Source organism: Biomphalaria glabrata, chromosome 1 (assembly GCF_947242115.1).
Source record: "Biomphalaria glabrata chromosome 1, xgBioGlab47.1, whole genome shotgun sequence".
In the NCBI taxonomy this organism is placed as follows: domain Eukaryota; kingdom Metazoa; phylum Mollusca; class Gastropoda; family Planorbidae; genus Biomphalaria; species Biomphalaria glabrata.
Window position 1 is genome coordinate 8,503,600 of NC_074711.1, and position 27,900 is coordinate 8,531,499.

The window sequence follows — 27,900 nt, forward strand, 5'->3', positions numbered from 1 at the left end:
TAAAACAAACTTTCCGATATTTATTGTCAGACATCTATTACAAAGCCACAATGTAACTATTTTACAAAATGACGCGTTTCTCTTGAATCATCATGGTCTGAAAGAAAAAAAATAGAGAGAAATATTACATGGAATGTACTGTATAATTTTCAACTGTTTAGAAACAATATTTGTACTTCAAATCAAAATCACCACAAAATTAGAGCATTTACTTACGTGACATATTTACACACATAACATTGTCGCTTTATACCAAGAAATAATAATATTGTCGCTTTATACCAAGAAATAATAATATTGTCGCTTTATACCAAGAAATAATAATATTGTCGCTTTATACCAAGAAATAACAATATTGTCGCTTTATACCCAGGCATCAAAAACTTGTTGCTTTATACCAAGAAATAATAATATTGTCGCTTTATACCTAGGCATCAAAACCATGTCGCTTTATACACACACACATATATATTAACATAAATGTTTTATACACACACATCACAACATAGTGTTGTTATACACATACATTAGACATAATAACATAAATGCTATATACACACACATCATATCATAAACACCTTAAACACACATCATAACATAAATGCTTTATACATACACATCATGACATTGTTGATTTATATCCTACCATCATAATAAGACATTATCTTTGACTTCAAAGACTAGAGATGAGTGCAGTGCTTCACGTGACCACAGAAACCCAGTTGTGACCAACACAATTTGCCCTATCTGATACATACAATGACGTTGTCTTTCGGTAGCCTCTAAGTTTTTGTTTTTTTTATTGTCTGTGCTTGAATTACGGCAAATTTGCTTTATAGGCCATTCCTCCCAACATTACAAACTTGAGTACCACACCTGCTTTATCGTCACACAGTTTTACTAGTTATGTAGAAATCTTAATTGGAGGTCTATTGGTACTTAAGAAATCTAAAGTAGTGGTCTACTAGTTGTGTAGAAATCTAAACTATTGGTCTGTTAGTTCTGTGAAATAAAAACAAGCTGTCTATTCTTTATTTAAAAGTAAAACTAATGGTCTATCAGTTTTTTTAGAAATCTAAAATAGTTGTCTATTAGTTCTTTACAAATCTAAACTAGTTGTCTATTAGTTCTTAAGAAATCTAAACTAGTGTTTTGTTAGTTCGGTACTAATTTTAAGTGGTTGTCTATTACCTCTTTAGAAATCTAAACTAGTGGTCTATTAGTTCTTTAATAATCTAAACTAGTGGTCTGTTAGCTCTGTAAAAATGTAAACTAGTGCTCTATTAGTTTTGTAGAAATGTAAAGTAGTGGTCTATTAGTTCTGTAGAAATGTAAACCAGTGGTCTATTAGTTCTGTAGAAATGTAAAGTAGTGGTCTATTAGTTCTGTAGAAATGTAAAGTAGTGGCCTATTAGTTCTGTAGAAATGTAAAGTAGTGGTCTATTAGTTCTGTAGAAATGTAAAGTAGTGGTCTATTAGTTCTTTAGCACTTAGACAAACGAAAGATTTTCGATAATAACGTTCATTGCTATATTAAAATATAAATGAAGATATAAATAAAAGAATAACGTTTTTGATCCCATGACCGCAGCCTGAGGTTTTGAGAACCCCTGCTCTATGTAATCATATTATAAATAGAGCCCATTTTCATGCGATATGACTACGCTGTTAAGACATCACACCCTGCATTTTAATATAGGTCAATCGCACAAACATGACATCTATTAGATGACAATCAAGAAATGTCATGTCTTAATGGCTATCAAAACGTAAACATCCTTTAAAAAAACCCACTACAGCAGAAGAACACTTGACAGTGTAATGCTACAGTCTACTACTGAAACAGAATGAACTTTCTTCATGCCTGCACGAATCACACTGTCAATATAATGCTAATAACCTAATATCAATTAATAAAGTCCCTTTAATAAACACACTGATGGCCGAAAGATCTTTTGATATATAAAAGTAAAGTTCCCCTTTCATACCTTGTGGTTCGTAGGGCAGATGATATAAAGGTGATCTGTTTCTGTGGTCTACAGTTAACGAGGGTGTCATGTGGCCAGCACAAAGACCAACCGCCTTTGGTTTTCCCCAACTTACGTACCCATTAGAGCAGGGTGGACACAGAGACGTCCAATCATCCCAAAATTAAATTTCCAGACTCACTAGGATTCGAACCCAGGACCCTCGACTCAGAATCGAAGCGCTTTAGCACTCTGCCACCGCGCCTCCTGTTTCACTAAGTGTCTCAACAAAAAAGGTTCAAATAGAAATTTTGTAATAAATAAACTATAAGTACCTGTGTGTTAATCAACAGAAGCACTTTCAAGCCTCAGGAAGATTGCATTGCTTTCAACCGCTGGAATCCACCAGTCTAGAATTTTCTTATATTTTGTAAACATTTTCAGATTTTCTTTCGAGGCATATCTATCAACGTTCATGAGCACAAGCTTCAGTGTATTGACCGTCTTCTTCCACCTCTCCAGAACCAAGCTCGTATGCTTGATATCAAAGAAGGCGTCGTTTGGCGACATGATGTGAGAAATGCCCTTGAGATAATGAACCTCACTTAGGTCTCTTCTTTTCAGCTTCTTCAAAAGCTTTCGCAAGAACTTTGTCATGTCATTGTACATGTGGGTGTAAGCGAGCTTGAAAGATGAAAACGCCTCTAAGTGGAACAAGAAAACAAAATGTTACACCATGAAACAACAAAGAGACAATGTAGTGACCTAATTGAGTTAGAGAGTATGTTAAATTTGGTAGATAAATGTATTGTATATTAATTTGTTTTAAGCGACGCTAAAAGTAGTGACGTAGTCAGACAGACGAATGACGTAGCAGAGTAGGCGTAGATGAAAAGCAACATGGAGATAGCTTAGAGAAAAGTTAAATAGAGCTAGATAGGATAAGTAACGACAGATAAGTAACGACAGATAAGTAACGGCAGATAAGTAACGAGGGATAAGTAACGGCAGATAAGTAACGGCAGATAAGTAACGACAGATAAGTAACGGCAGATAAGTAACGACAGATAAGTAACGGCAGATAAGTAACGGCAGATAAGTAACGACAGATAAGTAACGAGGGATAAGTAACGGCAGATAAGTAACGACAGATAAGTAACGACAGATAAGTAACGGCAGATAAGTAACGACAGATAAGTAACGACAGATAAGTAACGACAGATAAGTAACGACAGATAAATAACAACAGATAAGTAACGATAGATAAGTAACGACAGATAAGTAACGACAGATAAGTAACGATAGATAAGTAACGATAGATAAGTAACGACAGATAAGTAACGACAGATAAGTAACGACAGATAAGTAACGACAGATAAGTAAAGACAGATACGTAACGATAGATAAGTAACGACAGATAAGTAACAACAGATAAGTAACGACAGATAAGTAACGACAGATAAGTAACGACAGATAAGTAAAGACAGATAAGTAACGACAGATAAGTAAAGACAAATAAGTAACGACAGATAAGTAACGACAGATACGTAACGACAGATAAGTAACGACAGATAAGTAACGACAGATAAGTAACGACAGATAAGTAAAGACAAATAAGTAACGACAGATAAGTAACGACAGATACGTAACGACAGATAAGTAACGACAGATAAGTAACGACAGATAAGTAAAGACAGATAAGTAACGATAGATAAGTAACGACAGATAAGTAACGACAGATAAGTAACGACAGATAAGTAACGACAGATAAGTCACGACAGATAAGTAACGACGGATAAGTAAAGACAGATAAGTAACGACAGATAAGTAACGACAGATAAGTAACGGCAGATAAGTAACGACAGATAAGTAACGACAGATAAGTAACGACAGATAAGTAACGACAGATAAGTAACGGCAGATAAGTAACGACAGATAAGTAACGACAGATAAGTAACGACAGATAAGTAACGACAGATAAGTAACGACAGATAAGTAACGACAGATAAGTAACGACAGATAAGTAACGACAGATAAGTAACGACAGATAAGTAACGACAGATAAGTAACGGCAGATAAGTAACGACAGATAAGTAACGACAGATAAGTAACGACAGATAAGTAACGACAGATAAGTAAAGACAGATAAGTAACGACAGATAAGTAACGACAGATAAGTAACGACAGATAAGTAAAGACAGATAAGTAACGACAGATAAGTAACGACAGATAAGTAACGACAGATAAGTAACGACAGATAAGTAACGACAGATAAGTAACGGCAGATAAGTAACGACAGATAAGTAACGACAGATAAGTAACGACAGATAAGTAACGACGGATAAGTAAAGACAGATAAGTAACGACAGATAAGTAACGACAGATAAGTAACGGCAGATAAGTAACGACAGATAAGTAACGACAGATAAGTAACGACAGATAAGTAACGGCAGATAAGTAACGACAGATAAGTAACGACAGATAAGTAACGACAGATAAGTAACGGCAGATAAGTAACGACAGATAAGTAACGACAGATAAGTAACGACAGATAAGTAACGACAGATAAGTAACGACAGATAAGTAACGACAGATAAGTAACGACAGATAAGTAACGACAGATAAGTAACGACAGATAAGTAACGACAGATAAGTAACGACAGATAAGTAAAGACAGATAAGTAACGACAGATAAGTAACGACAGATAAGTAAAGACAGATAAGTAACGACAGATAAGTAACGACAGATAAGTAACGACAGATAAGTAACGACAGATAAGTAAAGACAGATAAGTAACGACAGATAAGTAACGACAGATAAGTAACGGCAGATAAGTAACGGCAGATAAGTAACGACAGATAAGTAACGACAGATAAGTAACGACAGATAAGTAACGACAGATAAGTAACGACAGATAAGTAACGACAGATAAGTAACGGCAGATAAGTAACGGCAGATAAGTAACGACAGATAAGTAACGACAGATAAGTAACGACAGATAAGTAACGACAGATAAGTAAAGACAGATAAGTAACGACAGATAAGTAACGACAGATAAGTAACGACAGATAAGTAACGACAGATAAGTAAAGACAGATAAGTAACGACAGATAAGTAACGACAGATAAGTAACGACAGATAAGTAGTCGAGAGAGACATCCCAGATGTTAATAAATACATCATTTTACTCATGGACGTAGCCAGGATTTTTTTTCGGGGGAGAGGGGTTGGGGAATTTTTCTCACCCTCAGCCCCCCCTCCCCCGCAAACAAAAAATTATGTATGTGTGTGTGTGTCAATAATTAATCTTTATTTCATTCTGACCCTTCATTCTTTCGGAAGACGTTTATTGTGCCCTAGAATATGTTCTTCCTGGAGTTAGTTGACAAATTGTAGACTCCCCGCCCTTGCCAGCAAAAGGGTCTGGGGAAGCGCTGGAAGCTCCCCACCCAGCGCGGTGCGGAGCCCCGCCTCCAAGCACTATTTCCGGTGTTGAAAGCCAACAAAATGCATATTCTGAGGTACCTACAGTGCATTATCCTGTAATTAAAAAGTTTTATTTAAAAAACCTAATGTGCTATTCTTACTGACTTACACCCCCCCCTGCGCCGTTCGGTGCATTTCGCGGAAAGCTAATTCCACATAAGTCTGTCACTGCCAATGTCTGAAGCCTCTTTCCACCTGCTCTAAGGACCTACATGAAAGTGTGGCGCCAAGTTGTATAAGCATGTCAACGCAACTCTTATTATGCGTAATTCATTTTGTTCCTCAAAACTTATGCGACGCTCTGTCATAACCGTACTAAGGGGTCGACTCCCAGTTCGGCATAGGATTTCCTTGATTTAGACCCGATCTCTATAACTGACTCCTAAAATCTGTCTTAGCCATTTTTGTAGAGCAACATATAGTGTTTTTTCAAGTCACTGCACTTTATTAATTGAGCCCAGCCACTGGTAGAAAAGTGTAACTCTTTTGACTACGCTCTAGGGATTAGGTGACTGTAGTTTGCTTTACATTTAATATCGAAAAGGGAAGTTTTATTGTCAAAACCATTTGTAAAGGGTTTTTAAACTAAGAAATATCTGGTGCCTTGGAATAATATTGAAGAGAGAGGCTATCAATCTCAAAACTCTCTTTAGGGGGATTTTAAACTAAAAATCATCTGGAGGGGTTTTAAACTTAAAATCCCGTTGGCTACTCTCATAGAATTGTGTGTGTGCCATTTACTTTTTTTTATACTGAAGAGGTATATTTTAGCTGCAAACCCCGCTGGAGGGGGTTTAAACTCAAAACCCCGTTGGCTACTCTCATAGAATTGTATGTGTGTCATTTGCTTTTTTTTATACTGAAGAGGTATATTTTAGCTGCAAACCCCGCTGGAGGGAGGTTTCAAACAAAAATAACACTCTTGGCTACGCTTATAGAATCTGGTGACTGATGAACCAGAGGATTCCAGCTACCTGTCGCCTCAGCGTGGCGCCTCCGGTGGAAACGGTCTAGTAGTGGAACTAGATAGGCTAAGTACGAGTAGCGATACAGGCCCGGCCGGGCTTCCCTGGGTGAGCTTTTTTTTTTTTTCTCACTCTGGATTGGGATGGAAAAAACGTCCGGAACCCAGTCCAAAAAGTCTGGGGTGGCTGGAGTGGCGAGCCCTGCACGGAACAGTGCGCGGAACAGTGGCGGTTACATTATAGGAATATGAGATAAGCTCCCCGCAGTTAGCACTGTTCTCGGCCACTTATAGCGAGTGGGACCCAGGATCAGGGACGATGCGCTGTGCACGATCCGACTTTGCCCATTCAGTCAACATGGTCGTCTACCGTTGGGAGCCGTCAGACAGGACAGGGGTGAAGAGCCTAGTTGTTGGATAAAAGCCTTCCTAACGACCAACGGGATAATGGCGCCTACGGCGCCGACGCCCTACTGGACTTCACTGAAGGTGACTGATGAATGGTTATTCTTATATTGTAGAGCGTGTTTTATCGTTAATTTCGGAGGTAGTTTTAAAATCAAAATCTACCTTAGCTATGCTCTTGGAATATGGAGATTGTCGTTCGCATTTTTTTTTATAGTTTTATAAAAGATGAGGATTTAACTGCAAAACTCCCTGGTAGGGGGTTTAAAACTATAAAACCCCCTTGGCTGCGCTGGTTTAGTATTAAAATCTCACATAAAATAAACAAAATCAAAGCAAAAAATCAGTCACTAAATTCCAATCCCCCCATGCGGGGGGGGGGGGGGGTTCATTTGGGGTTCGTTTTTTTTTTGGGGCCCCCCCCCCCCCCCCCGCCCGGCTAAGCCCATGGAGTTTAACTCTTTTTTCTCCCTAATAATTTTCCAGGTTGAATAGTGTCTTTTTTTTTCACATTAGTACATACTACCCTGTTATGATAAAGCTTCCATAACATCTTTGTTAAAAATCAGAAAACTTTACCTTTGGTCTAGATTTTAGAAGAATGCCTTTTCTTTTTATAAACACAAAATTAAAGTTTACAAAACCAAAAATTAATTAAATTTAATGCGGTCCATTCAACGATGATATCGTTAATTAGGAGTAAAAGAGTAATTGTAGCAAGAAGTCTTGACTCATAGTATCTTGTAAATTGTAATGTTCGATAGCTATGTTGGACTAGTTGATGACATAGTATTGGCTTTAAACAGCACACAATATACTAGCCAGAATATTATTTGGGTGACCTATCTTAATATTTCTATAAATTGCGTTAGCATTTTTAAAAAGGTGTGAGGCCATGTTAGACTCGCACGGCTTTGTTTTGCCGATCACAATCGATTAAGATTGACTTCAGCAAATATGTTTCGTCCTCTCTTCACTTGCCTTAGACGGTCAAAGCCTGTGCGAGTAAAGATATTATCTAGGTTTGATAGTCCTAGGATTCTTCTCGGCCATGACTGCAGAGTAGCAAGTGGTCGTTGGAAAATGATTTGTATTGAGAGAATGGATTTTGAACCCCAGGCTAATTAATTTTTCGTTCCGAGAGTTCGTACTTTTTGAAAGACGGCTCCTGCTTTCCAATACAACTTACAACACCACGATATGCATTTCTGTCGCTTGAGATAACACTTCCTGAGTAGGATGACGTTTTGATTTAATTAGGATCTGTATAACCAATATTGACGGGAGTACTGGGTAACATGCACCCAATATGCATAACTTTAATTTTTTTTTAATGGTATCTTTGATGGCTAGAAGAAAGAGAAATGGTGATTACACCCTAATCTCACACCCGTCTGGAAGTTGAAGAACTGCGTTATTCCACCACCTTGTTGTGAAGCAACAGCTTGATTTGCTTTAGAGATGTCGCTGAATCTGGACACATTTTTCCAAACTGTGATTAGCCTTTGTACATAAAATGTTTCCATATGGTGACTAGCCTCTGAACCAAAATGTTTCCAAATGTAGTATGGCGATTAGCCTCTGAACCGAAATGTTTCCAAAAGTAGTATGGCGATTAGGCTCTGAACCGAAATGTCTTGTGTTTGAATCAAATAGGACTTGGGACTTTGTGATTTTTAGGATGCTTTTTAGTCCAACAAATTTACTAGTCGTATATTACCCGAGGCCCGTGTCTCTGACAAAGTGTATAAGAAACAATTAAACAAAATAATAATGTTATAAGTAAAGCTAATGCGTGAATGTAAAAATAGTGTGAATTGTGCTATTGAAATAGCTAATCGACCTAAATCCATTTTTGTTATAAAAACATTTGCTTGTAGGCCTATATGTATGTATGAATGTATGTTTGTATGAATGTATGTATGTATGTATATATATATATATATATATATATATATATATATATATATATATATATATATATATATTGTCTTCGAGTCCAAAGATTAGTGAGGAATGAAGTATTTACTCTGACTGCGCAGCCCCAGCTGTGACCTACATATTTTGCCACATCCAGGGCAAGCATAAACATTGTCCGCAGGTGGTCGATTTAGATTTTCTTGACGCCGTCTGCGTTTGTCCTCGGCAGCGGATTTTCTTTTGATCTCAAATGTGTATCCCGCGGCCTTCGTGAGTGACCTCCAGTTGTCTTGTTCTGAGGCCGCACGAAACCAGGTGCTCTCTTTAATGTCAGCTAAGAAAAGTTGACGCACAAGCTGATCTTTGAAGCGTTTCATCAAAAATACTTGCGCTCTATCATGAACATACGGTGGCAAAACCGCGCTACAAACAGCGATGTCTACGCGAACGCAGGTATGAACAGTATAGAGGGACTTCTTTATAGTACGACAGTTGCGCTGGGCAGGGCACGTATTCGTATGGAAGACGAACGTATGCCAAAGGCAGTCCTTTTTGGTGAGCTAAAAGGTGGTCGACGTAACATATATATATATTGGTATAGATCTAGAGTCTAAAGTAGTTTTAGACTTAGATTTAACTTAGAGTCATATGTTTAAAATAAGTAAAATACATCTTCTTTCACACACATCCTTGATCTATCTGTTTATATATAGTTCGTCCATCGTGGTCATCCAGGTGGCTGAGGGCTTTGCACTGGGGTTTTTATACCTCCTCATGTAGCTGGTGAGACCTATGTGAGCCCGGAATGTTCTGCAGCACACTGGGCAGGTTATTCCAGCTGGAGCTAGTGTCGTGGGCCTTGCCTTTCTTCTCTGGCATTTTTCTTCTGCCAGCTCTGTTCTCCTTTCCTCAGCAACCTGTGCGCCAGTTTTCATAGCGCGACGCCATGATTCTCTATTATGTGCCTCTGTCTACCAGGTGGTTGGGTCTATGCTGAACGCCTTCAGAGTGAATTTAAGAGTGAATTCAAGGGCTCAATAAGCTTATTAACAAAAATAGACTTATATATCCTATATCTAGACTGGACATTGAGATTTTTTAACACTATAAAAAATGTGGTGAAATTTTTTAAAGGCAAAACAAGGCGTGGTTTTGTAAAGTAGTTATAAGAAGTAAGTTTGTTTTATTTCAACCCTAACCTATGTAACATAATTAATTTTTTAGATCTATATATATTAATTAAACATCAAAAATAAGAGTACTCTTGTTTCATAATTATTATTTTGTAATTCTTAGATCCATAATTTAGAAAGATCTAGGTTATCAATCAATTTAAATTTACATAAGTTGATTTAAATCAACAGAAATGAATTATTTCGATCTAAGATTTATGAAAAATTATTTTTTAACAAGAAGTGGCTTTGTTTCATGTATTAGCGTGAATATATAGTTATGTTATGGAAGCCTATTCTAAAGAAAATCCGGACATGATTTTGCATTATTTCTAAACTTTGAAAACTAAAGATCATTACTTTTCTAAGACAGAAAAAATTGAGGCCACCTCCATTAGAGCTTAAAAAGAGTTACTTACATATATATATATATATAGGTCTGTAAATCAATCAATCACGGATAAGAATTAGTTTCCGGTTTCCAGTTTAGATATAAGATGCACGTTTATGTTAATGATTTAATGTTAGTATGTTTAATGTTAACCGTATAGAGTCTCATCTTTCCTGTCCTATCAGAGTGAGTTTACAATGCGCATGTAAGGTGTGCAAGACATATGAATGGAACTATTGAATTTTTTGTCGTGACGACTAAAGTCGCATTTCGCAGCTATAGCAAATGAATTTTTGTATATTGTATATATTCATGTGTTGAATTAAAAAACTATCTATGCGAATAGTAGATCTAGCCTTCGCACGATTTTCTTTATGTGTATGCGTGATGCTTTTGATCTGCACATCCGTGAGATTTCAGTCTTCTCTCATGTAAACATAGCTATATGATCTCATTCCATGAAATAGTAAAACTTTCATAAAGTTGGGCACCTCTTTCACCTTTTTTTTTTTGAGGGTTTTAAGTTTGTTTCATGCCTCAATGTTTCTGTTCCAGTTAGGAACCTTTAAAGCGAGTTTTATCAAGATTGGTCCCACGGCTGTGATGACTGTACATACATACACACGCCTTACTTTATACTTTATATTATAGATGTAGTAGTTCAAAGACATACGCTAATTAAAAACATATCTACTTAAATTAGATAATACATACTTTCTTTTTTCCGTTGGTTTTCTAGAAACAAAAAGCAAAATATAAAAAAATAAGTTTTAAAACAAGCTTTTTATAGTAGGGGAAAAACTACATTCTTAAAACTATAACTATCAATAATGTACAGGTTATTTTTCTTCTTTTGATATCAAACAAGTAATAAATATTACCAATAATTAATTTACTAAGTAAACAAACTATACACATCTTCTAATTGTTAAGTCATCAACTTGATCAGAGAAGGCGTTTAATCGCGTTTAATTGCAATTAATTGTCTAAATGGTTGCTTTTTATTAAAGACAATTAATACCTTCAAGCCCTATTCTATTTTTGCATACATTGATGTGTCGGCATAGATAGATTCTGGAAGAGCAGGGTATGGAGCCTACATTGACTTTCTTGGCTCTTACTCAGTCAAAATTTTGGGACCATGTGGTAGTGTTTGCAGTTTTGATGCGGAGACTATGACAGTCTGTGAAGCCTTAAAAGTCATTGAATCTCAACTTGGCGAGGTACTTTTGATGGCAACACAGATTGTTGTGGTCACTGACTCAAAATCTGTACTACAGGCTTTGCAAAGCCCTTGACCATGTACCCCCCCCCCATATCGACACTATCATCATGGCTTCACGCAACATAAAGCAACGCTATGTCACCCCTGTAATAATGCAGTGGCTACCGAGGTGAGACTAGCAACACTATTGCAGACTCATTGGCCCACCAGGGAGGGCACATTCCACCCACAGAACAGGCTCTGGCTATAATTAAAAAAAACAGAAATGAAACAGTAGTTTGAGTGCTGGGACAAGTCTGTTTGACTGCCCCAGACTTGCAGATCTCCGTCTCGACAGGTCTGGGAAACCAAAAATCCTCTAAATTTTTGCACTACACAAAACAGACGGGTTCTGTCCGAGGCTTTTGCAATAAAGGATGTAAGCCTCTCGAGCCCTCACTCAAACGGAGTTTTATGCTGCTGATGATTTTTATTGTTTCATGTCTTGCCTATGTCATTGCATAATCATGTTAAGTTTCAGTTGGATATGAAAATGGATGGGTGTGGGAGAAATAAAAATTGCATACTTTTTACCAGACAGACAGACAGACAGACAGAGTGAGTTTATATATAAGATTTTTGAAAAATATATAATAACAATATATGAAATGAAAGGTGTTCATGACATGTGAACGGAGCCATTGGAATGTATGTCGAGACGGCTAAAGTGACATTTTGCAGCTATAGCGAATGAATTTATGTAAAAAAAAAATTGAAACACAAATTTGAAGGTAGATTTGATAAAATAATTAAATGAATGGACCATATTGAATATGTTTCGGTGATAAATTAAAAAAAAAATTATTTGCGAGGAGTAGATGTAGCCTTCTCAAGACTTTCTTTCTGCGCATGCATGAAGCCTTTGCCCTGCACGTGCGTGACCTTTCGGTTTTCTCTCACGTAAACATCGCTATATAATCTCAGTCCATTAAATAGTAATACTTCTATACTTTTAAGACTAAGACTAAGACTGCTTTAGTGATCCTTATGGAAATGTGCTGTGATTACAAGGACTCTTTTCTCACATAAAGAAAACAAAACAGAAACATACACTTAAATACAACAGACAACATAAAGAGTTCATTCAGCGACTACACACAGGCATCTTGGTACTTTTCATGTTCCCTGTTCAACGAGTGGCGGTGATATAGCCTGACCGAGTGAGGTACGAACGAGTTTTTGTACCGCTCTGTTCTTGTTTTGATTGACAGCATTCGCCCACTTCGAGACGACCTGGCGTAGTTCTGATGGATGGGTGGCCGTTGTCTTCCAAGATTTTTTTTAGATTTTTCTTAGACACTTTTGTTCAAAAAGTTTCTTTAAATGTGATAAAGTTGTGAGTGTAATTTTTGATGCCTTTTTTATGATGTTTTCCAGACGGCGATCCAACAAGTTAAAACGTATGTTAGCAAATTTTGTATAGTCGCGCCTTAGAAAGTCTCAAGGATCTTTTTGTTTAGTTTAAAGCTATTGAGTTTGTATACAAAACGAGTCTCTGGGCTGTTTTCTTTGACTGAGTTTCAAGGTGGTCTTCCCGTGAAAGCTTGTTATTGATGATAACGCCTAGATATTTATATTAGTCTTAAACATAGCTATATAAGCTCAATCCATGACATAGTAAAACTTTTATAGAGTTCGGCAATTTTTTACGGTTTTAAGTTTGTTTCATGGTTACTGTATATATGTCCATACTGCTCCAGTTAGTATCCAAGAAACCTATATGCTAAGTTTTATCAGGACTTTACACCAGGTCAGGATGTATATACATACAAACATACGCCTTACACTATTTTTTTTTTATAGATGTAGTAGTTAGTAGACATAAGCTAATTAAAAACATACCTAATTTAATTAGAAAATACATACCTTCCTTTAACTTTGGGTCTACGGGAAAAAAAAATACAAGCAAAATGTAAAAAATGGTTTTAAAAAAAAAGCTTTTTATATGGGGGAAGAACTACACTCTTAAAACTATAACTACCAATAATGTACAAGTTTATTCCCTTATTCGATATCTAACAAGTAATACATTACCAAAAATTTAATGATTAATTAACCCATATATACCCAATTTCTTACTATAAAGTCACTACAGTGTCGCACCTATTGAATTAGTTGCTTAGTAAAATCGTTTCCTTTTTAATAGCGCAGCTTTCATCAACTCTTGATGACGCAATTTGCGTTATTTTATTTGGCTGTTGTAACTGATCTCCCCTTGTCGCTTCGTCATAATTTTTTATGACGTATATTGTCTTAGCTCGTCTGGTGCATTCACGCCATGTTGATAGACTGAAGCAAGCTATATTTTGGTCAGTTCTTGATTTCTCCTTGGATCTGATATTGGATAGCCTTATCGTTGGCCCTAGTAGATATTCTGAAAGGATTATCTTGACCCCTGTTTAGGGTGAGTTTTATTTCATATTGTTTAGTTAATTTTGTATATGGATTCGATTGTATTAGCATTTTGTATATAGATAAATAAAAATTAGAAGAATCTGTTCTTCATCTTTCTATAGGGTATCAGTTTTAGGCTACAGTACTGAAATTTTCATCTCTGGTTTTCTGTCTGATGTTTGATTTACTAGTCTGAGGTTCTGGATTCCAGACTACGGGTTGCTGTGTCCAGACCTGGTGAAACAGTTTCAAGTTGTGAGCTTCGGTGCTACTTTGAACTCTGATATTAGGTGTCGGTGAGAAGTATATTGACAAAAGATAATTCGGAATTGTCCTGACATTTGAACATACAGTTTGAGGAGCTGTTTCATGGAGTTGTCGTCTTGAAAGATTGTGTGCTCAATATTATAAGTTAAGGTGATTATATTGTTTGTATTATAAAGTCCATTAAAATTAAACTGAACTATATTATACTACACCATATTATATATCTATTGGTATTCATATGATTATCATTATACATATATCAGTTCATTGTATAAATATTATTGAATTAAATTCATAATTTTTTTTTAAATCATCATACATATCGTTTATTAGTTAATGAACAACTCTGTCGGACTTAACTTGGGCCTATAATATTACAAGTTAAAGTAATTTTAACACATACACACATTATAAATTAATATTTAGTAATTAATACAAATAATCCTGACATACAGTATTAACTTGGTAGGAGAATGCGTGAAGGAGAAATAACGTGAACAATTAATTTAAGGGGTCTAAATCCAACCAAGTAGCCATATCTGTGAATACTGAAAATATAGTTTCCCTTTTGCTATTGAACAAAAAAATGAATAACCAGTAAATAATTATCTAATTGGTTAATTTTTTAATTGATTTGTGTCTTGTCTATGTCAATGCATAATTATGTAAAGTTTCAGTTTGATTTGAAAATGGGTGTGGGAGAAATTACGAGAACAAACTTTTTACCATACAAACAAACAGAGTGAGTTTTTATATAAGATTTGTGAAAAATTTAATAATAATAATAATAATAATAATCTTTATTATCCGTAAGGAAATTTGTCTTACAATTTGTGCATTACACCAAACAAAAACATTATAACTGTAAGAAACCAAAGTGTACATTCACACCAGACGCACTCATAATTTACATGTGACAAAGTTTATACCAGATTGTTCTTATTTAATGATTTGATTGCCAGGGGAACAAAAGAGTAATAACAATATATGAAATGAAAGGTGTGCGTGAGAACGTGAACGGAGCTTTTGGAATGTATGTAGAGACGGCTAAAGTGACATTTCGCAGCTTTAGCGAATGAATTAGAAACACTAATTTGTAAGTTGATTTAAGAAAATAATTAAATGAATGGACTATATCGTATATGTTCATGTGTTAAATAAAAAAAAAATCTTTGCGAAGAATAGATGTATCCTATTCAAGACTTTCTTTCTGTGCTTGCGTGAAGACTTTGCTCTGCGCATGCGTGGCTTTCGGTCTTAGCTCATGTAAACATATGATCTCAATCCATGAAATAGTCAAACTTATATAGAGTTGGGCAACATTTTTTTGGAGGTTTTTAAGTTTGTTTCATGACTACATTACATATTTTACTGTTCCAGATAGTATCCAAGGAACCTTTTTTGTAAGTTTTATTAAGTTTGGTCCAACGCCTTTTAGTACAATGGTAGACACATGGTTATGCATACATTACTTTACTTTACTTAAACCTTCCTTTATATTTTATATTATATATGTAGTAGTTAGTAGACATAAGCTAATTAAAATGTACCTACTTTAATAAGAAAATACATACCTTGTTTTTCAATTATGAATGCTAGAAAAAAAATACAAGCAAAATTAAAATAAATAATTTATAAAAAGGCTTTTTAAAAAGGGGAAGAACTACATTCTTAAACATATAACTACCAATAATGTACAAGTTAATTCCTTTATTCGTTATGAAACAAGTAATAAATTAACAATAATAAATTTACTAATTAACCCATATATACCCAATTTCTTACTATTAAGTCATTACAGTATCAACTTGGTAGGAGAATGCGTGAGAGAGAAATAGCGTGAACAATTAATTTAAGGGATCTAAAGCAAACTAAGTAGCCATATCTGTGAATACTGAAAATATTGTTTCCCTTTTGATATTGAACGAAATAATAAATTACCAGTAATTAATTATCTAATCGGTTATTTTATTTATTGATTTATGTCTTGTCTATGTCAATGCATAATTATGCAAAGTTTCAGTTTCATCTAAAAAATGGGTGTGGGAGAAATTATGAGAACAAACTTTTTACCAGACCGACACACTGAGTGAGTTTATATATAAGATTTGTTAAAAATATATAATAACAATATATGAAATGAAAGATGTGCGTCAGAAAGTGAACGGAGCTATTGGAATGTATGTAGAGACGGCTAAAGTGACATTTCACAGCTATAGTGAATGAATTAGAAACACAAATTTGTAAGTTGATTTAAGAAAATAATTTAATGAATGGACTATATCGTATATATTCATGTGTTAAATTAAAAAAAAATTTGCGAAGAGAAGATCTATCCTTCTTAGGACTTTCTTTCTGTGCTTGCGTGAAGACTTTGCTCTGCGCGTGCGTGGCTTTCGGTCTTAGCTCATGTAAACATATGATCTCAATCCATGAAATAGTAAAACTTATATAGGGTTGGGCAACATTTTGTTGGAGGTTTTTAAGTTTGTTTCATGACTACATTACATATTTTACTGTTCCAGATAGTATCCAAGGAACCTTTTTTGTAAGTTTTATTAAGTTTGGTCCAACGCCTTTTACTACAATGGTAGTCACATGGTTATGCATACATTACTTTACTTTACTTAAACCTTCCTTTATATTTTATATTATATATGTAGTAGTTAGTAGACATAAGCTAATTAAAATACACCTACTTTAATAAGAAAATACATACTTTGTTTTTCAATTATGTATGCTAGAAAAAAAATACAAGCAAAATTAAAATAAATAATTTATAAAAAGGCTTTTTATAAAGGGGAAGAACTACATTCTTTAACATATAACTACCAATAATGTACAAGTTAATTCCTTTATTCGTTATGAAACAAGTAATAAATTACCAATAATAAATTTACTAATTAACCCATATATACCCAATTTCTTACTATAAAGTCATTACAGTATGAACTTGGTAGGAAAATGCGTGAGAGAGAAATAGCGTGAACAATTAATTTAAGGGGTCTTAAGCCAACTAAGTAGCCATATCTGTGAATACTGAAAATATAGTTTCCCTTTTGCTATTGAACGAAATAATAAATTACCAGTAATTAATTATCTAATCGGTTATTTTATTTATTTATTTATGTCTTGTCTATGTCAATGCATAATTATGCAAAGTTTCAGTTTCATCTAAAAAATGAGTGTTGGAGAAATAACGAGAACATACTTTTTACCAGACCGACAGACAATGTGAGCTTATATATAAAATTTGTTAAAAATATATAATAACAATATATGAAATGAAAGATATGCGTCAGAAAGTGAATGGAGCTATTGGAATATATGTAGAGAAGGCTAAAGTGACATTTCACAGCTATAGTGAATAAATTAGAAACACAAATTTGAAGGATGATTTGATAAAATAATTTAATGAATGTACCATATTGTAAAATATGTTCATCTGTTAAATAAAAAAAAATGTTTTTGCGAATAGTAGATCTCTTCTTCTCGCGACTTTCTTTCTGCGCATGCGTGGCATTTCGGTCTTAGCTCATGTAAACATATGATCTCAATCCATGAAATAGTCAAACTTATATAGGGTTGGGCAACATTTTTTTGGAGGTTTTTAAGTTTCTTTCATGACTACATTACATATTTTACTGTTCCAAATAGTATCCAAGGAACCTTTTTTGTAAGTTTTATTAAGTTTGGTCCAACGCCTTTTATTACTATGGTAGACACATGGTAATGCATACATTACTTTACTTTACTTAAACCTTCCTTTGTATTTTATATTATATATGTATTTATATATGTTGGGAGACATAAATTAATTAAAATATACCTACTTTAATTAAAAAATACATACCATCTTTTTCCAATAGGTAAACTAGAAAAAAAAATACAAGCAAAATTTTAAAAAAAAATTATAAAAAGGCTTTTTATAAAGGGGAAGAACTACATTCTTAAACCTATAACTACCAATAATGTACAAGTTAATTCCTTTATTTGTTATGAAACAAGTAATAAATTACCAATAATAAATTTACTAATTAACTCATATATACCCAATTTCTTACTATTAAGTCATTACAGTATCAACTTGGTAGGAGAATGTGTGAGAGAGAAACAGGGGTCTAAACCCAACTAATTAGCCATATCTGTGAATACTGACAATATAGTTTTCCTTTTTTTTTATTGAACAAATCATGAATCACCAGTAATGAATTATCTAATTGGTTAATTTTTTTTAGATTGTGTCTTGTCTGCATCAATACATAGTTATGCAGTTATCTGTGATAATTAAGAAAAAGCTTTTTGGGCATTTTCAAATATTGACGTCATACTAAGAGAAGTTGGTCATGAGCATTAACTGCAGGAGGACATGCCCATCCAGTTCAACAGAGGATACGCCCTTTAGTCCCACAAAGCTTATATGTCGGGCTGTCTGGCCAAAAGTTTGTACACATTATTTGCCCGACACCCAATCTCGGATCAAGCTGAAATTGTGCACTATTATTTCTACCTGACAAAAATCAATGGTTAAAAAATAACGAATTAATTAAACATGAAATAGAGACAATAGACTATAGCTATACAATCATCGCTAGTAGAGTGGTTACGTCATGGGCGTAGCCAGGGGGGGGTTCTTGGGGTTCAAACCCCCCCCGAAATGAAATCCCCCCACCCCTGCGGGAGGGGGGATCGGAATTTAGTGACTGATTTTTTGCTTTGATTTTGTTTATTTTAGGTGAGATTTTAATACTAAACCATCACTTGCCCCAGCACAACCAAGGGGATTATGAGTTTAAAACCCCTTACCAGGGGGGTCGAGTTTATAACCCCCTACCATGGGGTTTTGAGTTTAAAACCACCTACCAGGGGGGTTTGAGTTTAAAACCCCCTACCAGGGGGGTTTGAATTTAAAACCCCCTACCAGGGGTTTTTGCAGTTAAATCCCACTCTTCTATAAAACAAAACCAACAAAAAATGCAAACGACAATCCCCAAATTCCAAAATTACAATTTACGATAAAACCCCTCTTCAATATAAAAAAAAAGCAAACTACACACTCAAAATTCTATGAGCGTAGCCAAAGGCTTTTTGAGTTTACCCCCCCCCCCCCCCCACCTCTCTTCAGCAGGGTTTTGAAGTTAAAAAAAAATACCTTTTCAATATAAAAAAAAAGCTAATTACGCACTCAAAATGTTATGAGCTTAGCTTAATGGGTTTTGAATCAGTTTTGAGTTTAAACCCCCCTTCAGCGGGGTTTGAAGGTAAAACATACCTCTTTAATAATAAAAACAAAGCAAATTATACACTCAAAATGTTATGAGTGTAGTCAAAGGGGTTTTGAGTTATAAACTCCCCTCTACATCATATAAAAAAAGCAAATTACTCACTCTAAAATCTATGAGCGTAGCCAAAGGAGTTTTCAGTTTAAACCCCACGCCAGCGGGGTTTGAAGCTAAAAAAAAATCTTCAGTGTAAGAAAAAAAAGCAAATTAAGCACTCAAAATGCTACGAGCGTTGCCAAAAGACGTTTTGAGTTTAGCCCCCCCCCCTTGAGGGGTTTGATGCTAAAAAATACCTCTTCAATATAAAAAAAAAGCAAATTAAACACCAAAATTATTTGAGCGTAGCGTATTGGGGTTTTAGGTTTAAACCCCTCTCCTACATATGGTTTTTTAAAAGTTTAAAACCCCTCCTGATGTTTTTGAGTTTAAAATTCTTCTACAGAGTGTTTTGATGTGGAAAACCTCTATCTTCAATATTATTCTAAAACAAACTACAGTTACACATTTCTACCAGTGGCGGGGCTCCTTAATAAAGTGCAGTGAATAGTCATCTGCCGAAATTGAAAAACACTAAATGTGGCTCAACAAAGATGGCTAAGACAGATTTTAGGAGTCAGTTATAGAGATCGGGTCTAAATCAATAAAAACCTATGCCGAAGTGGGAGTCGACCCCTTAGTAAGATTGTGATAGAGCGTCGCATAAGGTTTGCGGGCCATGTTCTCCGACAAAATGAATTACGCATAAGAAGATTTGCGATGACATCCTAGTACAACTTAGCGCCACACATTCATGGAGGTCCTCAGAGCAGGTGGGAAGAGGCTTCAGACATTACCAGTGACAGATTTGTATGGAAACAGCTTGACTGCAAATGCGCCGAACGGCGCGGGAGGGTCTAAGTCAGTAAGAATAGCAAATTAGTTTTTTGAAAACAAAACTTTTTTAAAAGCAGGAAAATACACGGTAGATACCTCAGAATATGCATTTTGTTGGCTTTCAATACCAGAAATCGCGTTTGGCGGCGGGGCTCCGCCCCGCGATTGGGAAGCTCCTAGCGCTCCCCCAGACACCCTTGCTGGCTAAGGCGGGAAATCTACAATTTTTTCACTAACTCCAGGAAGAACCTATTCTAGGGCACAATAAACGTCTTCCGAAAGAATGAATGGTCAGAATGTAATAAAGATGATGTACACACACACACATAAATAAATATATTTTTTTGTTCGGGGGGGGGGGGGGGCTTGGTGGGGGGGGGGGGGGGGAGAAAAAATCCCCCCCAAAACCCTCCCCGAAAAAAAATCCTGGCTACGCCCATGGGTTACGTGGTTACCAAGTTGGCTTGAGGAGTCTGAGCAAGGTTAAGCTCACAAGTCTAATTCAGGTCGTTCCCTTAAAAAAAAGCATTTAAAACAGATCATCCAGATACTCCATTCTTTTTCTCGCCACCCCCTTTTTTACAACTGGTTCAGACAAGTGAAAGTCTTATAGCGTTTTGAGACAGCTAAATGCAGAAATTGCGCTAAAAAATTTGTAAAATATTATTTCTAATCACATAGATTTATAATCTTAAGTTTAGATCTATTACAAATTGAATTAAATGACTAACATATTCATTTTTTTATATTTTGCCTGTTAATATAGCTATAACAATATAAAGAAACTCTGAAAGGCACATTATAAAACACGATGTTATTGACTAAATCGTGGGAAGGTAGGTAAGTCAATAAAACATATAATGGCAGGTTGTTTAACGCTAGCTTGTTAGATCACCATATTCAAGTTAAGAAAATAATAGACCGTACTTGGCCTTGACAAATGACCTGATTGAATAAGATTTAGGTGCCCTAAATGCCTGCTCTGAGCATCGTTAGTGACTTTTCAAGAGCATGCTCAGACTTCAGCCTCACTCTAAATGCAAAAAAAAAAAAGACTAACGTCCTATACTTGCCCGCTCCAAGGGAAGCCAACTCGGATGTAAGCATAAAAAGAAATGGACATGACATTAATTCAGTGGGAAGATTCTTCTATCTTGGCAGCACACTCTCCAGAAACAGAAAGATCGATAATGCAATTGACTTGCGTATCGTCAAAGCCAATGTCTAGAACAGTAGAGGACAAGAGAACAACACTGACTAAAGTAAAGCGTCAGTGTAATAATAAGCAATGCCAATGACACTAGCTCCAGCAGAAATATCCTGCACAATGTGAGGCTAAACATTCCGGGCTCACACAGGTCTTACCAGCCACACGAAAAGGCACAAAATCCCATTGCAGAGCCCTCATCACCTTGTATGGGCAAAATTGGTCATAATAAAAGTAGGATGGGGGATCTATTTTTTAAACAAAGATAGACATATTTTGATGTAGAAGACGTTGAATTTCAACCAACCAGAATTTATATTTTTTTTACTGATCAAAAGAAAACACTGCAATAGTTGTCGACATCGCAATAACACTATATAACAAGGTTACAAAAGACAGTTTTTATGTAAACACAAACTCAAAATCGGCCCCCGAAGTGGTCCACCCAGGCTTCAATATTTTCAGAAAGAACATCCGAATGAAATTATATCAAAGACAAATGAGAGATAAGAATGGAGAAAGAAGGTTGACAGATCGTGTGTAGTGCCCCAACGGTCCAGCAGATCAAAGGATAGGTGAAAGTGAATGTAAAGTTAGATGTGAACCTGGTCTAACTAGTTCCCCTTTCAGACCTAGTGGTCTATAGGGCAGATGATTTAACGTTCACAGTTAACGAGGGTGTCATGTAGCCAGAACAACGACCAACCGGCTTTACTTTTCCCCAACTAATGTCAGGTACCCATTAGAGCTGAGTGGACTCAGAGGCCACCAAAGATTCCAAAGTTTAAAATCCCAGTCTTCACCAGGATTCGAACCCGGTATAACCAGTTCGGAATCCAAGCGCTTAACCGCTCAGCCACCGCGCCTCCCTTGATGTCTTAAAATTGATCTAATTGTTTTGAAAAGCCTCGATCACTTATTCGAATCCTCAAAACAAAATAAAAACATTGCCGAGATATAAATAATAATAAAGGAAAATTAAATTTACAAGATTACTATTCGTTTTCAATAAGGTCCAACTTATAATGCATACAAATTAGATTTTTATCTTTAAAAAACTGCTTGCATAACTGATTTTAAAAATTAGATTTTTCGCTTTCAGAAAAAAAAAGTAGCCGTTGCATCAGAACTTTGAATGGTCTAAAATATTGTGATGTCTGTTTTTCAATATCTTTTCTAGTTTACGAGATCTAAACGGGACAGACGGACAGACATTTCGCACAAAACTAATTGCGTCTTATCCCCTTTCGGGGGCCGCTAAAAATGTAAATTGACAAATACGAAGATTTATCATAGATATCTGGTGACTACGGAAGTTATCTAAAATAATATAACCTTGTTGTTTTATCAACAGAGAGGATAGTGACTACTGAACTCACAAACACATTCAAAGCCTTAACAATATCTTCGAAACCTCCCAGAAGGCAGTATAGCTGCAGACCTACCATTAGAAAGTTCCTCAGTGGACACTTTTGAGAAGCCTACATAAGTTTTGTTTTTTTAAACATAGCTAAACCCTGGCAGTGCAAGAGAATAAAAATAAATTCATTTTTACAATTTGATCGATAAGGATACTCCTCCTTATGTAAATACTCGCCAGAAGAGGTTCTTGAGTCTACTAATCATGTGCTGTACTAGGATAGGCCTATTTTGACAAAACTGAAGATTTTTATCGCCCTGATCTTCTGTTTATTGACAACAACAACAACAAAAAAAAAACGCTATCATTATTGATATCATCATACTACTTTCTCATAATTTAAGAAAAATTAAAATGGAAAAACAAAGAAAATAATGTAACCTAGGCTGGAAGATTAAGCGTTTATGGAAGTTATCAAAAAAAAACAAACCCCCTTGTTATATCAACCGAGGGGATAATAGCAACTGTCCTCATAGATACTTTCAAGAGCCTTAACATTCGTAGGAAAATTCTCGTTGACTGTCAGAAGGCGGTACTGCTGCAGACCTACCACATCACCCGAAATTCTTAGGTGGAAAATGATAAAGGGACTACAATGAATTTTGTTTCTCTTTCGTGAAACCTAAACCTAGCAGAGCCAGAGAATGAATACTCGTCCGTTTCCAACATAATAATAATAATAATAATAATAATAATAATAATAACTTTTTCACGTAAAGGATTTGCAAATTAAGCATATCACATAACACATCTATATTTAAATAGCAAATCACGTTCTTCCACATTTTCATTCAAATGTTACTTCAGAGCGTTTGATAGTATTCAATGATTTAATTGGAAAGGAAAAAAAAATCTTACTTTCCGCCAGTTCTTTCTCCATTGTAAGCCTCAATCGATCTATTTCGTCTTGCAGCTTACGGTATTGTTCTTTCTTATGTATCACTTCTAAAAATATATCGAGCACTTCTGGAGCCATTTTCATATCCGTCAGTTCCGACAATTCTTCGTCTAACCAATACTTCTCCAAAATTCTCAAATCTCCTCGTCCGCATCCGTCTGTTGTACTGACTAATGATAGATGAAGGTAAATACTACTGTTATATTAATGCTATAAAATAGGTTTTTGTTATTTCAATAAATTACATTCAAATGCACCGGACACAACATCAGCGCAAGCTGCTGGGAACCATTGCGCAAAACATGAATTTTAATCCCTGTTTTCTCGTCAATCTTTAAAAAAACACAAGGCTAGAAAGACAGCTTGTGTGGAAACAAACTAAGTATCGGCACCCAAAGTGGTTCACTTACCCAGGTAAAAAGCCAGGTATCAATATTTTCAGAAAGAATATCAGAAACTAAGAACTACAAACTATCAACAACTACAACCCTGTATCCATCGATACAAAAAGAAGAGACCTGATTGTGTCGATAGTATTGTCGATACTCTTGTGTTGTTGTTTCGACTTAAGACTTATGCCACTGAATATAGATATTTATTAATTTTATTATTATTTTTGCATTGTTAATATTCATATGTATTCAATGAACTGAAAGTTATGAAGATACACTTAAATCCTAGGTGTCACTTACAAAGACCGCGTCACGAATGAAAGATTAGAAACAGGATTAATGCAGCAATTGGACCCCATGATTACCTGCTAACCACTGTCAACCCCTCACCTCCCATAAACTTAAACTCTATGGCTATGGCCACATCACAAGATGCTCAGGGCTTGCAAAGACCTGTCTTCAATACCTAGAAAAAGATAAAGAGGAAGACAGAAAAAGGCGATGGGACGACAAGATCAAAGAATGGAAAGGCCTGTCAGTGAATGAAATTATATTAAAGTTTAAAGTCAGCAATGAATAAAGATCTTTGAGAGATCTGCCTTAGTACCCAGACTGTTCAACAGACTAAGGAATAGGTGTTGGTTAAAGTTAAATGTGAACCTGGACCTAGCAGATATTACTTAAAGATTAACTATCATTCAAAGACCTAAAAATAAGGTTTTCCCCGAAAAATCATTTTAGTTTATTGTTTTTTTTTATGTATGTTATTATTATATATGTTAATTATATATGTATTATTAATTGTTATTTTAAATTATATTCCATTTATATGCATTAAAAAATACAACTAAAAAATCTTGCTAATCAGTGCCTTTGTGAAAAAAAACAGTGTTTTCTCAATTATGACTCATGGCATACTGATATATTTTGACCCTAGCAAAGATCTTTCATTACAAGCAGATATTAGCCAAAATGGGTTGGTAGCAGCGTTATTACAAGATAACATTCAAATAACATAAGATTCTAGATTATTAGCTTATACTCAGAAAAGATGGGCACAGATTGAAAAAGAATTGTTGGCAGTGGTTGTTGGTATACATATGGCAGGACAGTTATAGTCCAGAATGTCTATAAACCACTAGAAAAGTTCCTTCAAAAACCACACAGTTCTGCTCCGAGAAGGCTACAAAGTCTTATGATGCGCCATTAACGTTACGATATCCAGTTTCAATATGTCAATGGCGAAAATTTGTTCATAGCTGATACGTTGAGTAGAGACTCATCAGAAGTAAAGAGTGATATCCCAGATGTTTGTGTCAATACAGTCGGACGGGCAATACCAGATGCAGTGCTGGAGAAAGTCAGAATAGAGACAGAGAAAGAAATAACTATGCAAACACTAATACAGTATATCATAAATGTATGTCCAGACAAACATAATAGTCTACCTGCGCTTAAACAATAGTTTTCACTAAGAGACATGTTAACATACAAAAAACGGACTTTTGTTGAAAGGAGTACAACAATCATACCGATATCACTTCGCAAGGAAATAGAAGAAAAACTCCATGCAGCACATCTGGGAGTAGACTCAATGAAAAGAAGAGCAAAAGAAACAGTTTTCTGCCCTGGATTATCAGCTCGAATAAAGGAAATAGCCAACTCATGTTACATTTGTCAGAAAAACAACGAGCGAATCAGAGAGAAAAAATATTACAGCACGAAATAGGTTCTAATCCATAGTAAAATAATGGAATTGATTTGGTTCATATGTGTCGCCAATAATATTTAGCTACAGTGGACTATTAATTAAATTTCATAGAGTTAGAAAACATGCAGTCGAAAAAAACTCACGCAATTATAAAGAAAATGAAAGTTTTATTTGCAAGATATTTGGTGCCATAAGACTGCATATAAGTCGAAATATTTTCCAAAATTTCTGATGGAAATACTCCCCAGAACACCATAAATCCAATGGAAATGCTGAATCATCAGATACAATTTTGAAGAACATAATAAAGAAATCAATAGAAGCAAAATCAGTTACTTATGAAACTCTCCTGGAACTTAGAAATACTCCAAATCAAAACACAAATTTAAGCCCAGATCAGATGCTCAGATAAACACTGATACCAAACAAAACGAGCAACATTAAGTCTTGTACATGTCAAGAGAACTCTATGAGATAGAAAGAAAAAAGTCAGATGAGCGAAAAAGAAATCTAATGATAAGAGGTCAAGAAATCTGAGTCAGCTGTGAACTGGACAGATAGTCTATTTCCAATCACCAAAGGATCCTACATGGAGACGTGGAAGAAACCAGTTCTAAGATATTATGCTGAAGCAGGAGCCGAGCAACGGTGCAATGCATATCTTCTTTGGAACTTCTTGTCTGACTAAAGAGGCCAATCCTTGATACACAGTTGCTGTCAAAGGTTATTCATCTGTAATCACCAGGCGCTGTTGTAATTGCATCCTACTTCCTAATCCTTTCTGCAATCCGGGACCCTGCTTTTATGCTCGCTCTTCCATGTGGATCTATTCAGTTCCACTTTTTCCCAACTGCTAGATTCGATTTTGAAGAGCATCATGCGTTTGAATGTATCAGTATACCTTAAAAGTGGAAGACCAGCGGCTCTCCTGCCTTCTGTTAGATCATCATACAGAATGTCTTGTTGAAGTTTACCTGATGGCATTCTATGAACGTGGTCAAGCCAGACAAGAAGTGTGCTGCTGATAACCGAGAGAAGTACTGGCACCCTGCTCTTTGCAGCACTTCCTCATTGGTTATTTTATCTTGCCACCTTATCTTATAATATTTGCCTTGGGCATCCTAATTTTTAAAATTATGACAAGGGGCGTAAACTATAGTTTAACCATGTCGACTGATAGATCGTGTGTAGAATTTTTTAAAAGTATATTCATCATTGTGTAAAGTAGAAGAAATATTGATAAATGCAATTAAGTTCATCAAACAATGTATTCTATAATTGACAGGTGATTCTAGTTAGTCTCAAGATTTTTGTCGAAGTTTTTTTTTAAAATGCATAGTGTGTACATCACAAAAAAAAACTTACCCAAATACATGGTGAACGGAATCAGAAGTAGCAGACTTCGGGCTATCATGTTGTACGTTTGATTTCTACTGTGGTGAATTACTTAGACCTGTGTGGTGTAAGAAACGGGGTTCCTTTTAAGTAGCATTCTCATGACAGTTCATTAATAGTAGATGTTGATTTGTAGTCGAATATCGCGACCAGCTCAAAGGCGTATGCACTTTCTGGGATGTATACACATAATTTAGATATCTCTTTACTTCATTATTAGTCAAAGTGTTTCAACGTAATACGTCGACACTAAGAAATACACGGGAGTGTAGCACATCAAGCGATCGTTGTGTTAAGTAATTGATATTAACTCTTTCTCTCCGTAATTATTTTCCTCGTTCCGATAGAATTATTCGTTCTGCTCATTTGTATTTCACTCTTCTGTTATGATTAAATTTTCAAATAACGTTTGTGTTTGAACTTTTATGTTTGGTATCAAGTTATACTCAACACAACTTAAAGTTTATAAATCAGAAGAATCATTTTAGTTT

At 35.4% G+C, this 27,900-nt stretch overlaps 1 protein-coding gene across 2 annotated transcripts; it reads right to left on the reverse strand.

Annotated features, from left to right (window-relative positions):
• Nucleotides 1-27,614, reverse strand: LOC106077095 (uncharacterized). 2 transcript variants are annotated; one of them, XM_056020473.1, is made up of 9 exons: nucleotides 27,380-27,614; nucleotides 23,872-24,081; nucleotides 18,085-18,105; nucleotides 16,951-16,971; nucleotides 15,806-15,826; nucleotides 13,437-13,454; nucleotides 11,021-11,041; nucleotides 2,303-2,671; nucleotides 1-97 (listed from the first exon to the last, which is right to left on the reverse strand). In XM_056020473.1, the coding sequence occupies exons 1-8, from the start codon at nucleotides 27,426-27,428 to the stop codon at nucleotides 2,310-2,312; spliced, it is 723 nt and encodes a 240-aa protein (XP_055876448.1). In that variant the 5' UTR covers nucleotides 27,429-27,614; the 3' UTR covers nucleotides 1-97; nucleotides 2,303-2,309. The 2 variants fall into 2 exon arrangements, with proteins under 2 accessions (XP_055876448.1, XP_055876454.1); XM_056020479.1 differs by lacking the exon at nucleotides 15,806-15,826.
• Between the last annotated feature and the right edge of the window lie 286 nt (nucleotides 27,615-27,900).